This window comes from Cebus imitator, unplaced genomic scaffold, assembly GCF_001604975.1.
Source record: "Cebus imitator isolate Cc_AM_T3 unplaced genomic scaffold, Cebus_imitator-1.0 Scaffold18, whole genome shotgun sequence".
Taxonomy (NCBI): domain Eukaryota; kingdom Metazoa; phylum Chordata; class Mammalia; order Primates; family Cebidae; genus Cebus; species Cebus imitator.
In genome coordinates this window covers 19166135-19181751 of record NW_016107333.1, presented here as the reverse complement: position 1 = coordinate 19181751, position 15617 = coordinate 19166135, and the positions used below count along the sequence as shown (strand labels likewise).

General features: G+C 36.5%; 1 protein-coding gene across 1 annotated transcript in view; it reads right to left on the bottom strand.

Moving 5' to 3' along the window:
- The window catches only part of MYBPC1 (myosin binding protein C1), a 101605-nt gene that overhangs the window by 56431 nt on the left and 29557 nt on the right, over window positions 1-15617 (bottom strand). The window contains exons 4-10 of the mRNA XM_037732502.1: window positions 12356-12394; window positions 11453-11488; window positions 9677-9787; window positions 7612-7760; window positions 7194-7311; window positions 5350-5401; window positions 3259-3315 (exon numbers count right to left, since the gene is read on the bottom strand). Of these exons, the coding sequence (XP_037588430.1) occupies window positions 3259-3315; window positions 5350-5401; window positions 7194-7311; window positions 7612-7760; window positions 9677-9787; window positions 11453-11488; window positions 12356-12394 (562 nt within the window). The remainder of the gene's footprint in view (window positions 1-3258; window positions 3316-5349; window positions 5402-7193; window positions 7312-7611; window positions 7761-9676; window positions 9788-11452; window positions 11489-12355; window positions 12395-15617) is intronic.

Genomic DNA, 15617 nt, shown 5'->3' with positions numbered 1-15617 from the left:
ATTATGCCATACTGGATTATGTTAAATTTGTATTTGAACCATAAAGAATTGCACATATACATTACATATCAAGTGTCCTCCTGACATTGGCCGAAGACTTTAAAGATATCAAGCTAGATATAATTAAAATAGCTAACAAGAGGCACAAGTCAAACACTGAGCCCTACCTAGATCCATGAGGTGAATATTTATATGAAAGAAACCAGTAATAAACATGGCAATTTTTAGTGTGATGTCCTGAGTCAGTTTTGTTGGTAGATTTATAAAACCAATCATCCTCACCATTTTTTTCATTAAAATGCCAAGTTATACTCCACTCTATCACATGCATAGTCTTATCAAATTTCATGCAAGAACACCAATGACCTTTTGCTATTCCTTCCTTTTGTCTCCATTACGTAATTATATCTCAAATTGTAAAGAGAAGCATCTATCTTGTACTGAAATGTGAGATCAAGGCGCTCACCTTCAGCATTTCCTTAATGCACCTGGAACATATCTTTAGTTACTTACCATGGTGGCTGCACATGACCCTGTCTGCATGCATGGCTATGTTAAGTTACAGTGAGGAAAAAAACCCAAGTTTTCATAGGCACTTCTGATTCTTTTCCAAGCCTTGGGATAGACCTGCATAATGCTCATGGTACTTTCATCTACATCAAAATTTCAGTAACTTAGCAATCCTAGTGAAGAGTATAGCAGTTATAGAAATTTTATGTAGAAAACAACTTAAAAGTATTATACAGGTCAAATCCTGTAACAGAATGCTTCCCAAAAGATTTACTCTGATTTAGCTAATGTCTATTTGAAGTAAGCTGCTTTGTTCGGAGCAGGAAGATCTTTCATTGTACAGAGATGTTGGTTGTGATAATTTTTTTTTCTGGTGGGGATTTTGGCACACACACTTGGAAGAGTAGAAATGGTAACCATGTGTCATTACCACAGTGAAAACACATGCAACTCACAAATTAGTAGGAAAACACAATGATTTCTAAAGTTATATTAGTGGATTAGTATAGTATACTAAATGAACATAACATAGCCTTATATTAACAACAATCTAATTATGAATGAAAATCTTAAGTAAGGGATAAAAGAAAATGAGAACTGGAGACAAGTTGGCTGCCCATTAAGTGATTTTAAAATTTTGTCATTTTGACCATGTAATTAGATTTCTTTTATTCTGGAATTATTGGTTGAAAATCTGTTATTTTTTCTCTTTTTCCTTTTTAACCAGAGCATGGTGCCTAATGTACTGTACTGTATCACATTTTTGTTGATTGAATGTGTATGTGTGTGTGTGTGTGTGTGTGTGTGTGTGTGTGTGTATTTTGTCCCCTTATGAATATCAGCTATTTGAGAGAAAATGACACATTTTGTTAGAGGAAGTAATACTTATTTGCCACCTACTGTGAGCCAAGCTTACACTTAATTTAATTTGTACAATAATTCTATTAAGTAGCATTTATTCTTCACATTTACAGATGTGAAACCAAGTCTTACAGGGGTCAAATATTTGAACAAGTCACATAATTAGTAAATGGTAGAGTTGAGACTCAAGCCCGTGTTTTTACCACTGTTTTTCCTACCACAAATGTGTATCATTTCTTTTCTATGTGCCAGGCACTGGGTTTCTTTTCCTCACATCACTAGTTTTATATTCTACACAAAGATAGTGTTTAGTGTTTTCCTGATTGAGTAAATGATTGCAGGGAGAATAAAAAGCTCTCTTGTCTTCCTAAAGTGTCAATTTGTATTATAAACTGAAGCACTAGCTTCTAAGGCAAATTCAGAGTGGTATCTTTAATATGGAGTCACAGGAAATGAGCTGACTCATGAAAGGGAAACTTGGATTTGGGTCCTGCCCTGCCTCTAACTCCTGTGTGACTTGGGATAAGTCACTTCTTATCTCTGGACCTTGGTTTCTTACCTGTAGAATGAGGAAATATGAGGCTCACTTAAAGGCACTTCATGTACTATTGCTTTAAATGCATTTGGGGAATTAATCAATACTATTGAGACTAATAGGTTATTTGAAGTAGTCTATTGATGGGCAAATATCCCTCAGTAATTAATAAATCACATCATTAATATTTCTGTTCTCAACCTACATGTTGAGGTGTAAATTTTTCATTCACAAGGACTTGAATAAAGCTATCTGACTAAACACAATCCTAGTTTATTTCAAGTGTTTGTAATTTGTTATGAAGTGTATTTGTACCTGTAGTCTTTTAATAACCATAGAAAGCACTAAAAGTAATTTTTAAAACCTGGAAAGCTAAATGAAAACTGATATTATATACAATTAATTTGGAATTATAGTTTTACTCTGTTTATTTACAAATTTGCTAGATAAAACATAATCCCAGAAAAAAAGTGTTTCTTTTGTTGCTTCTGCACTATGGTAAATATCTAGATATCTATAACATGCCTATAAAATGTAGTATATATATTGGCAATCCTCATAAAGAGTATAGCAGTTATAGAAATATATATGGGGAGAAATCCTATAAAATGGTTATGTTCTAAGTATCCATAATGAAATTCTATGAATTTTATTGCAGGAGAGAACAATGAAAAGGAAATGTGAGTGTGTGATAATACTAAACTTTTATTTCCATTTATCACTTCTAAAACACATTTTTGAGGCATTTTAAAGGCCTCTCAAATGACAGTGTATCTTATAATCAATGGCGTGTCAAACCATTTGGAATAATTTTTTTATTGCTTAGTGATTTATAAAGTACTGGTATATCTTAAAATCGTGGTATCTTAGACTTGCAGAAATACAGTACCTCATAAATAATATATTAAAGTAGGTCTGCCTCTTACAATGTGTATATATCTTCAGACTTCTACCAAAATTGTAAAATTGATTTTTTGATCAAATATCAAAGGTAAGAGAATGAAGACTTATTTATTCAGTCATGAGAAGGAATCATAGGTGCAGTCTTAGAGGTTTCTAGGTATTTGTCTTATGTCTTAGTTTTCAAATCTCTTCATCCCCATTTAAAAAAATAGGTAAAGAGTCATGAAACATTTAAAAAGAAAGTTTAAAAGCATCCGTTAAAGTCTTTAAAAGATTAGCATGCAGCTGTTTCTCTCTTTCTTAGTCAACTCTGTTATATTCTATAAGCAAAACACATTTTCGGAAATGAAAAGTTCTTTGAAAAACATCCACTTTAAACTTGACTTCTGCGAGTGGGTGTCTGAAAGACTTCCAGGCCACACGGTCTCACTCCATCACTTGGTTCTCACCTACGTTTCAGGAGACCACTAAAGTCAAGTTCCCCTGCATCATCTTGACCTTCTCCACTGTCATTAACAAAAAAAAAAAGCAAATCCGGGTTTAATGCAGAGACATACACAATCATTTCCCCCAAGCACTCTACATATAACGTATATGCAATTTTGTACCAGCACACAAGGACTAAATCAACACAAACTATTTATTTTCACACAAGTGACATGTTAAGTTTTTGGAGTATGTACTTGTGGAAAAGTAAACGAGAAGCTTGTGTTACTCTGTGATTTCAGAAGACACATTTTTGTAGATTGCATATATAAAACTGCTTGGATTTGTGTTAAAACCAGGTAACACAAATGCACTTAAGCCAAGCAATACAAAGTACTTTGTTTTTGCAAGTTGGGGGCTCTAAACATACCTCTGTGAAAAGCAAAGAACTTTTGCTTATCTCTGTTATTCATGTGAGACAGAGATTGGCTTGGAGGACGAAGTGTACCAATGTCAGATATATAAGTACAAAGCCTTATATCAAAGGTAACCTCTTTGTGTCCATAAACAGATGAATCAGATAATGTGATACAAACATGGCAAAAATAAAAAAGGAGCTAACACGAAACCTTTTAAAAGATGCATTCCTTTCTCTCTTAAAGGGTGATAATTATCATTCTAATATTCTTATTAATATTTACAGCTTCTTAAATGTGTTTTTTAAAAAATTGTCTTGAATTGTTAATCAAACTTTTACTAGCATTTTTAAAAAGTGCTTTCCCGTAGAGAAATGCATCTTAAATTAGGCATGCAGCCACCATTGTGATGTCATATAAACTCTAACTAGAAGCTATAGAGCTAACATTTAAATGGTACTACATAGTTACTTACATGTTTATTTTTTTAATGAAGATTTTGTTTCCTGCTCTTTACAAATGTTAGTTATGGTTTCTAAGAAAAGAGTCTGTGGGTTTAAAAACAGTGTGTATAACACGTAAGTCATAAGAAACTCAATAATGTGTTTTCAAAATTTCTGCAGGTGTTTGCAGGCCTTTTGAAGTAAATACATTTATGTTCTTTTAAAGCTGGAAACTTAGTAGATCATGTCTCCCTCTCTTAAAATATACTTGTAAACAGTATGAGCATAGTTTTAGACCTATGCACCTATTAAGCATGGGATGAAGGGAAAGTGGAAGGAAAGTAATAAGATTTGAAAGTTATGACTTTTTTTAAAATTAAAAAATATCTAATACTTTTAAATGTAATTAAAGTTTTGATTTATTTGTAATAGAAGAGGAAAATATGCCTTATTAATAGGCTAAATTATTGTTTTATAATAGTTTGGTGTGACTTTCCTTATTTAATGAAACTGTATATGGATTCAGTCTTAGGAAGAACAAAACATTTGCGCTCATTAAAGAATTTATATTATGGAATAATTAAATATAGAGAATAACATAATGACAGGAAGGGGCTGGTTATACTTCTCAGAGACCAAAGTTTTTTTTTTTTTTCCTTGACCTCCCCTGATTTTTTAGCCTTGGTAATTGCAAAAATATATTAAATAGATATCTACATTTGGCCTTTCTGTAGTGTTCTTAATGCCAGTTTCATTTAGGATAATCTAATATTATATGGTACTAACTTCAGTAAGTAGCTACGTAGTTGTGGTTTTCTTGGGCACATGATTCTGCAGCTCCATGAGTGATTTCTGGATGAAAGGCAATATAAATAACAGTTTTCTGCTATTACTTAACCAATGAAATGAGTCTCTTTGAATATCTCTTTTGCCCATTTGGTGGAAAATAATGCATTAAGGAAGAAGCCACATATGAATAAATTGAAAGTGTTTTTCGAAGGCAACTGTGAAACCTCATAAATAGGAAATTCATTAGAACAAGAATATTCTTAAAAAAATGGTCAGTATATGCTTGATTGGGCCTTAAACCCATGGTTTTTCTAGAACAGCAACTTTTAAATACCTGGTGTGTTTGACTACGGTGAAAAGGGTTGTTCGTATTTGGGATATGGAGTACAGGGGAAGGGAAGTGTTTTTGAAAATCCTCCACTTCTGTGTTATACAAAAACTATCTAGATTTTCCTTTTGGAGTTACCTTCTCTTGAAAGCAGATCTGATGTCAATGCTTGGAGTAGTCCCAGTAGATTCTTTGAAAGGAAAGAAAACAATAACATAAATACCCAATGGAGAAGGTAGTTTGTATCCAGTTCCTTTACAGGCTGTGAGAATTCTTTAGATGGAAGAATGTCAGGTGAAGGGGGGATGCTTTTCTCCTGAATGGCTGTGCTGCCAAGGCCTCATCATACCTCATCCTCTCTTATGAATAACCAATGAAGGGACCTAGGGGGCACCTTGTCCAGGTGTCATTCTACTTGCCTCCCCACTAGAATCACCTGAGGGACTTAAAAATATATCAGTTTCTTGATCCTCTCTGCCAGAGATCAGGGAGGAGCACCCAGAAATCAGTGTTCTTAAAAAGCCCTCCAGATGATCTTCTAGAGATGCCCAGCCAGGGTGAAGTCGTGCTGCCCAGGACTCCAGATTCCCTAATACAGAAATATCCACAGCAGCCGACCCATGGCCTTCCAGCCTCTGCTTGACATCACTCTGAGTGAGACTCACAGCCTTCCTACATAGCTTTAACCAAAGAGCTCATCCTAATGTTAAGACAAAATTCACCTCCTCATCGTTTCTGCCTTTTGATTCTAAACTAAATGCTTCTTGTGCATGGAAAAGGGCTTTTTCTTTGTTTTCCTTGTTCTGTGTGACAGACCTTCCCCTCTTTGCAACAAGCCATGTATGCCTGACTTCCTTCACCCACACACTCAAGCTAGGTAGGGTGTGGTTTTTGGATTCTTCCTTTTCCTGTTTACCCCACTCCAGAAGAGGATCAGACAGAGGTATAGCGCCCACAGCTAAAGACATCACTCCAAATGTAGAACATGTAGCATGTTGTAGAGAGAAGTATCATTTCCTAAACTTAGATCCTATAGCACTTGGAATAGCCCAGTTTAAAATTACATTCATGGCCGGGCACAGTGGCTCACACCTGTAATCTCAGCCCTTTGGGAGGCCAAGGTGGGTTGATCATTTGAGGACAGGAGTTTGAGACCAGCCTGGCCAACATGGCGAAACCCCGTCTCTCCTAAAAATACCACCCCTGCCCCCAAATTAGCTGGGAGTCCCAGCTATTTGGGAGGCTGAGGCACGAGAATTACTTGAACCCAGGAGATGAAAGTTGTAGTCAACCACGACTGTGCCACTGCCCTCTAGCCTGAATAACAGAGTGAGACTCTGTCTCAAAATAAAAAAAATAAAATAAAATAAGATAAAATAAAATAAAAGTACATTTGCTTTGTCTTTTGCAACTATATCACACTTTACATTCACCTTAAGTTTATAATATTTGCTGCCAAGTCAACTTTTCCTTTGTATACTTATATAAGTGAGGTTTTTTCCCAACCTAAATGTATGCATTTAGGCCTTCTATCTTTACTCTGGGTTGTACACAGAACATATGGATAAAGAACTGCCATATCTGACATTAGTCTTTATAAGAGAAATTCTCCCTTCCACCTGGGTATCCTGAGCTCTCATAGCATATTACCTTATCCCCAAACCTGAGTGGGGAAGTGGACCCCATGAAACATACATTCTATAGCAGCAAAAACTGACATCATCTTTTACCTGGGAGATTGAAGGGATATAGATAGCATGGACAAGAGATATTTAGTGATAAAATCCCCCCCATTCCACTTTTATTATAAATTGTCCCATTACAATTTAATTCAGCAGGGTTGCTGAGACTACAACAATCAGAAACACACAGTTTTGAAGGAGAACTTCCCCCAAAATGTCGTAGTATGAAATGAACTTCTCCTCCATTTTCTCACACCCCATTAAAAAATTATATTTATCTAGGCAAGAAGGTTCACTTACCGTGCACTTCAAGATCAAATGAACAGGTGTCAAACTTATCCTTATAGGTGACCTCGCATCTGTAATTTCCCGCATAGTTCTCTTTGGCCTGGATGATCTGCATCTCAAATGTGTATATCTGCAATGAAATGCATCCAGACACACACGTTTCAGTTTATTTTCCAAATTTCTCAGCATTGGCTTAAAGCTGTGTCTGTCTCTGAGAATTCTGTACAACGTTCTCAGTATAGGAGGGCAGATGTGTCCTGCAACCCCTGGACACAGCAGGGCGATCGAAGTAGAGTGTAGACACTAGGAATGGTAACTCCAGAGAATTTTCTGGAACTGAAGTCTCTCAAAGCTGAACTTGAAAATGATCATTTAGTCACACAGAAGGAACGAGCTAGCGAGCCCTTGTGCTGGGAGTTCAGGACCTTACCCGAGTATGCCTCTCGAAGGTTTCCTTCAGCTGAAGGTGCTTCCCAGCTTTGCTGGCCAGATCCATCCATTTTCCTTTGAACCATTTGACAGTGGGTTTTCTCAGAAGATCTTCAGCCTTTACTTTGGCTATGAAGGTGATATTTTCACCTAGAAGAAGCACAGGTGATTCAGCTTCGTCTTTAAAAAGTGTCATTTGTTTTGCTTTCAACTGGAAGGAGTTGACACAGGACTGTACTGCAGAATATGGTGTGATTGGTGCCCTTGGAATTGTGCAATGAATTGGTCCTGATTTTTTATGAATCCTCTAGAGGTCCTTAGGCTATTCCAACTTGTTCTGCTTTGGGAGTTTATGGAGTAGAAAAAGTAATAGGGAAACCAGTGGAAGTAATTTTTATATATGGATAATTTTATATTTAGATAATTTTTTATTTCATATATATGGATACATATGATATATATATATATGAAATTATATTTCATACATATGGATATATATGTGAAATAAAATTAAAAAATTGGATTTTTTTTCACTCTTTTTATTAGGCAAGGTGATGAGAAGCCCGAAATTATAGGAATGTGACTAAATCAAACTGATCTTGAAGTACACCTGCCAATCTGTTTGTATGGAGTGATTTAGACCCTGAGGACATGACACTGTAGTCCAGCTGCCAGCCCAGCATTTCAGTGTCTTATAGGAACACAAAGGGAACCAACATTTCCATTCACATGCAGTGTATTTTGACATTCTAGCCTGGAAAGAAGTAATTCTGGAATATAGTTAGCCATGTACTCATTTGCACAATATTGATAAGCGTCAAAGACTAGTTCAGATCATACTATATCCCTTATAGAGATTTATTGGTTAAAATTTTTCAGCCCTCACGTCCTCCTCCAGCTCATCATCCTTCCGTCATAGCACTTGGCATTTGTGACTATTTAATTTTTTTGTCTGCTCCTCTCAGACTGTAAATTCTGAGTGCTCACATGTTTTACTCAGTGCCTAAAACAGGAGGTATATAATCAATATTTTTAAATTTGAATATTTGAAGAGTTGGACTATTTGTCTGATCAGCTGTCTCGGATATTATGAACTATGACCTAGCATGTGTATAGATTTGGAATCACCTTATGGAGTGAGTTGTGATAATGACAGCAGATACCGGCTCAGAGCATTATGGTATGTCAGGCACTGTTTAAAGTACTTCACAGCTAGGTCATTATTGTCACCATTTTCCAGATGGGGAAACTGAGGCATGAAGAGGTTAAACTGTCTTTCCAAGGGCAGTAGTTAGCAGGAAGCAGATCAAGATTGGAACCCAAGCCACCTGGCTCTGGGGTGCAGGCAGTGGACTCCTATGTGCTGAAGGTTACTGAAATCATAGCTGTCACTCATCTTTTCAGGTTGTAAAGAGTAGAATATTATCTAGCCATGAAAAGGAATGAAGTACTGATACACGCTACAATGTGGATTAACTTTGGAAACATTAGGTTAAGTAAAAGAAGCCAGACACAAAAGGTCTTGCATTGTCTGGTTCCATTGATATGAAATATCCAGAGAGACAAAGCAGATTAATGGTTGCCAGGGCCTGGGGGGAGAGGGCAATAAGGAATAACTGCTTAATGGGATATAGGGTCTTTTGGGGGATGAAAATGTTTTAGAAGTAGATAGAAGTGGTGGGTGTACAACATTGTAAATGTACTAATAGCCACTGAATTGTTTACTTTAAAATGTTTAATGTTATGAGTGAATTTCAACTCAATTTTTTTTTTTTTTTTTGAGTCTTGCTCTGTTGCCCAAGCTGGAGTACAGTGGTGTAATGTCGGTTCACTGCAACTTCCGCCTCCCAAGTAGCTGAGATTACAGGCATCTGCCATCACACCTGGCTAATTTTTGTCTTTTTAGTAGAGACTGGGTTTCACCATGTTGGCCAGGCTGGTCTCGAACTCCTGAGCTCAAGTGATGTGCCTGCCTTGACCTCCTGAAGTGCTGGGATTACAGGAGGCACCATGCCCGGCTCACCTTAATTTTTTAAAAAAGGTAGGATTGAATGCTGTGCACTCACCAACTTTCACTGTTCCTCCTTGAGGTTTTTCAACAAACAAGACAGACACTTGGGAGTTGGCATTCTGCTTGTCTTGTTCCTCCCCAGCAGGTGATTCGCCAAGGGACCATTCTGATGAGCAGAAAGGAGGAAAAGGATCATTTCAGGGCCAGGCTCTTCTTAGGCAGTCTTACCTGGATTTGTTGTTCTCACCAACGCTGTAGCTTTTTTTTTGTCTATTAAACCCAGATAAATACAACGTCATTCTTTCCACACCCAGCAGCCATCAGTAGAGGAGAACTGATTCCCATTCTTACAGGGGTATCTATTCCATCATGGGGCAAAGAGCATTTTGTAATTCCTAGCAATAGTGGAATTTTCTAAGTAAGCTGTTATTCTCTCTTTGTTGGTGGCCATAGTTCCTTTGTTTCTCCATCCTGCCTGTCCCTTAATAGGTAAACAATGGCGGTCAGTGTATTAAAGCAGTACTCTTGGTGTTTTTCTAGATGACACCAAGAAAAGGTGTCACATCGATAAGGCCACATCGATACAACTACATGGGAAAAGACTAAAGGGATGGGTCCACTGGAGGGTAAACTGTCTGACAAGGGTCAGAGAGCCAAGCCTGGCCTGGTATTTCTAGATTCCTTGCTTTTGTAAGAGAGTTTTATTAGGGTTCTACAGATGTGGCCATTGTTTGACAAGGAAGAAACAGATCATGACCTGTGGTACAAATTGCAAGGATACTAGCATTGTGCTGCAAGGGGAAAAAAACCAAACCAAACCAAACAGAGAACTGGAAAGAAAAAGAAACTGTTTGAGGCTTTCCCATGAAGCGAGACAAGCTGGAAATAGAGTTTCTTTTGCATCATCTAGTTTGCACTCTGGTGCTTGGTTTACTCTACAGTCAATTCCAATTCTAGGATAGCAGAGAGAACTGTAGATATTTCCCCTGTCTCTGAGCCGAATGTAGAGTTCAGGTTCAGCCACTTAATAGCTGGAAAAGCAAATGCGTAGGTTGCCAACTCTCTGCCTGTTAATGTTTCTTGAAAAGAAGGAAAATGCACATTTAATTATCTTATTTTTCATGTGTCAGTCATACTTGATATTTCTATCTGTAGTTGACCATCATTTTCACAATGAAGTTAAACATTTTCACAATCATGTGACTATCATAGTAATATGATCACACATTTTTAAACACCCAAGTTAATGTTAAAATTTTATGTTGTTTGTGTTTGTGATATTAATAGGAACAAAAGTGATCTTTCACATTTACAACGTGAGGTTAAGTGTTTCTATTGTTTTGTTCACGTCTATACCTACAGTGCCTCTAGGAGTGGTTGGCCATAAGAGGCCCATTATAGGATCATATTAGGTCCTCAGTGAAAATTTGGTGAATGAATGAATAACTTCACAGAACAGGAGCTACGGCTGACAGGATGCATTTGAAAGTGTTTTATTATCTGTATGTAAAGTTCTATAAGAATGTGAATTATCATCTTACTTTGGCACTCAAAGTTATGAAGATTGAGCTCTGTGTATTTGCTAATTATTAAAAATGATAGAAAAAACCTGTGGTCTATGTGGCTATATCCTTGAATGAGTGTATATCATGCAAAATTAATTGTTTCTCAATACATTAGTTTTCTTGCAAGAGGAAACGTAATGAAAGATTGCTATAAAAACTGCAAACTGAGTAAGACAAGGATTAGAGTCAATACAGCTTCAAGAAATGAGGTCATTAGTGATTGTATTAGGATGAGGTCAGGATGCGTTGTCTGGGCTTGTGCTCACCTGAATCTTTTCTTTCCAGAGCCCGACTACCCAAACCTGAAAGGAAAGTGTAATTTGGGTGATGTAGAGGGGTGGAAAAGTGTTGAAAATTGAGTGCTGACTTCAACCTTCTTGGATTCCCCTAAACCCTGTCTCCTTTGGTGATAGGAAGGAAAAAAACCCTATAAGTTGGCTTGGATGGAAAATCAGTAGAGCTCCAACTATGAAAGCATCTATAAAAGTATATGTCTTATTTTAAAATGATAGAAACATTAAAAAAATCCCAGCCAGGCATGGTGGCTCATGCATGTAATCCCAGCACTTTGGGAATCCAAGGCAGGTGGATCACTTGAGGTCAGGAGTTCAAGACCAGCCTGGCCAACATGGTGAAACCATGTCTCTGCTAAAAATATAAAAATTAGCCTATCATGGTGGCGTGCGCCTGTAATCCTAGCTACTCTGGAGGCTGAGGCACAAGAATCGCTTGAACTTGGGAGGTGCAGGTGGCAGTGAGCCGAGATCACACCACTGCACTCCAGCCTGGGCAACAGAGTGAGACTCAGTCTCAAAAAAAAAAAAAAGAAAAAGAAAAGAAAAGAAAAGAAATCCAAATATCTAAGTTTAAAGAACAGGGGAAAAGGGTGGTTATAGAGTGAGAAATGGAAGACAAATGTGTTGACTCCTAGCATTTATACCCAAGATTTACCAGTCTTATTTATTTCTCAAAGAATGTCTCTAAGAAGTTTCTCATGTAAAACAAAAACCTGTCATTAAAGCTAACATTTCCTTCTTGGTGCCAGCACAGGCAAAACCTGGTTCCCCTGCTCTGTATACTGACTCAGTGAGGAGGCTCTCTGCCTTTTCTTTTCCTTTACTGTCAATGAATAATTTAAAAGCAGGGAAAAGGGTAGAAAGTATCCTAACCTGGAGGCAAGGCGCTAGGCGGGGAGACTTCCTCTTCATCTGAAACAAGAAATAGGAGTAAAAAGTCAAGGAGTAAAGGACTTCATCCCAAGTAACCTGAGAAAAGAGAAATCTGAAAAAGAAGAGGAGAAACCACACAATACACTTTCAACTGCTGAGCAAGCCTGAGAAGACTTGGTACCTGAAAAGTTAAACCTGAGTATTTCAGGCAAAGAAAATAAATAAATAAAAAGTTGAGAGAGTAATGTAATCCAAATGGAAGCATAGATTTAAAAATGGAACACTGCAAGTGTTTTATGTGACTGTAGGTCAGGAAAAAATGAATGCTAAAAATCAAACCTTGATAAAATCAATAATGGATGTGGTTTTCAAGTCCTGATTTTGTAACTGTGAATGACAGACATTATTCATATATCACATTCATTTGGACACAGACATAAAAGCCAATATATGTACTGTCTGAGAACTCATTTCCACCCAGAAAACCTCGTGATTAATTGCTCTTCAGTGTCTAAGAAACAAAAGTCAAGATAAATTAATATAAACCAATTAACTTTATAAGCATTTTTTTGACATAATATTGGTGTTAGACAATGCTGTATTATTAATATTTACCCATGTGCATTTGTGAAATTCAAAATATGTCTTTTAGTGTTTATGTGCAGAACATTTCCCCTTTGGAAAACATCTGAACTTCAAAGTTCACATTTGATTTATTTATTTTGGATAAACAAATTTATTTGTAAACTTAGTCAGCATACATAATTGACCTAAAAACTTCAGTAGAAGGATAAATTTTAAAACTGCTTGGAACACTATCTCTATAAAAGGGATTTTTACAGGACAGTAACCAGATGCAACCTAACCCAACACTGTCTTAATTGGCAAAAGTTCAGTGGACAGGAGCTTTGTGCTTTTCATAATACAAATGCATAAGAAAAAGAACTTCGGCATTGGTTCTTGTTTCCTGTTAGCAGAGGAGGAAAACTCAACCTAGTTATGAGATCAACCACGACACAATGAAAAGCTGCGCTAACTAAATAAGAATATGAGTAACAGATGATGCTGGTTTGAATAACTTGTATTTTATGCTACAGCCCTATCTCCCCAGCTAGTGTTTGTATTCTCAGCTAGAGGGTTAGTTCATATGTGGTAGAATGAGGACTTATGCAAGGTATAAATGTGCATAGCATTTTACCACTATGAAAACAAGTGCAGTCCAGTTAGAATAAAACCAGCTGGACTCTAAATTACACACACCTTAATGATAAGACTCCCCATCATTTGTGAATGTAAAACATTTAATTTTAAAATGTTAACACTGCAATATATAAAACAGCTATTATAAATGCACATAGTATATTCTGTAGTGCCAGGTTTACTTTTTTTAAATTTTTAAAATTTTTTTAGGGAAACTATAAGTTACCTTATAGTTAAGGTAAGACTTAACTATAAGGTAGTTAAGACTTGTATCTTCATCCTTGAAAAAGGCCACATTCTATCACAGTGATGTATGGTCAGACTTAACAACCCCAAATGTTAAACACCTGGATCAAGTCATAACCAGTTTTATTGCAAAGGACCCTGTACACATTTATCAGTTCTAGTACCTTAATAATTACCCAACAAGTCATTAACATACAGAAACATCATGAGAAGCAAGAAATACTACCCATCCCGTCTGCATTTTAGCAACTTGTTACTCCTGAGCAGCAGTGCTCACATCACTGAGGTCTGTGAACAGTCAAAGTTCACATTTTACATCCTTAGAGAGGCATTTGGTGTTATCTGAACCTCTTCTCTGCTCTTCCCAAAGCATAAACTAGTGTTTTTATAACTAATAAAATCTTTATACTTAAAATAGTAGAATATTTGTGAATTTACAGCCTGGGCAACATAACAAGACTCTCTCTGTAAAATAATAATAATTATAATATTTTAAATAGCCAGGCTTGGTGGTGTGTGCCTGTAGTCTCAACCACTTGGGAAGCTGAGGCCAAAGGGTTACTTGAGTCAAGGAGTTGGAGGCTGCAGTGAGCCATGATCATGCCACTGTACTCCAGCCTCGATGACACAATAAGACCCTGACTCTAAAAAGAAAAGCAAAAGCAAACTAGAATGTGGATTTCAAAATGTAAATGTATTTGACTGTACAAAATAGGATATACGAAACACATGCACAGGAATGTTAAAAAGTGCTTTAAAGAAAAACTGACAAAAATGTAAAATAGTACATTTAAGTATAATCTGTTAGAATATTTACTACAAGTATTACCTACTGGCCTGAAATGTTTTGTCCCAAATTGTCAAACAGAGATATGTTTTTTTTTTTCTTTCTTTTTTTTTGTAAGACAGAGTTGTGCCCTGTCACCCAGGCTAGAGTACAGTGGTGTGATCTCAGCTCACTGCAACCTCCGCCTCGCGGGTTCAAGCGATTCTCCTGCCTCAGCCTCCCAAGTAGCTGGGATTGCAGGCACCCGCCACTGCACCCGGCTAATTTTTGTATTTTTAGTAGAGATGGGGTTTCACCATCTTTGCCAGGCTGGTCTCGAACTCCTGACCTTGTGATCCATCCACCTTAGCCTCCCAAAGTGCTGGGATTACAGGTGTGAGCCACTGCGCCTGGCCCAGGGATATGTTTTATTACTTTTAAATAAAATAACTGTTATATATTTATAATGTATTAATATAATATATTAATATCATTACTTCAGAATCCAATTGGTGATTCCCTGGGTAATGTGGGATTTTAGATTCTTAATAGGAAGCTCTCTGTGGTCAAAAAGGCTTGAAAAATGTTAGGCTGGAGTTAAATGCTTGTATATTACTGTTTTGTGTTCATGTTTACTGCAGGACATCTGAAAGCTCTGAATGTACAAATAATATGTTCTGGAAATGGGGGTGATAAGAAATGATATGGTCATTATCACCTCCAAAACTTAGTTCACTTTGAATTTTTTTCTTCTGAAATAATGTACATATATTCACATTCCACAAAATTGTGCATTTGCCCAGCATAGGTATTTCTGAGCTATTAAAGAATTCTGTATTTCAGAAGACTGTGAAATATTTAAAATTTTACATTATCAAAAATAAAATACTTTGTAATTTTTCTATATTATTATTTGCCATAAGTTTAATTCAGTATTTAGTACTTTATTCTTGTCACCTATTCAAAGGCTTTTACTTACTGAAGTATATAAGAATCTTGATTTAAAGTCCTGTAAGAATTAACAGAAATGAAGTTAAAATTCAATCATAT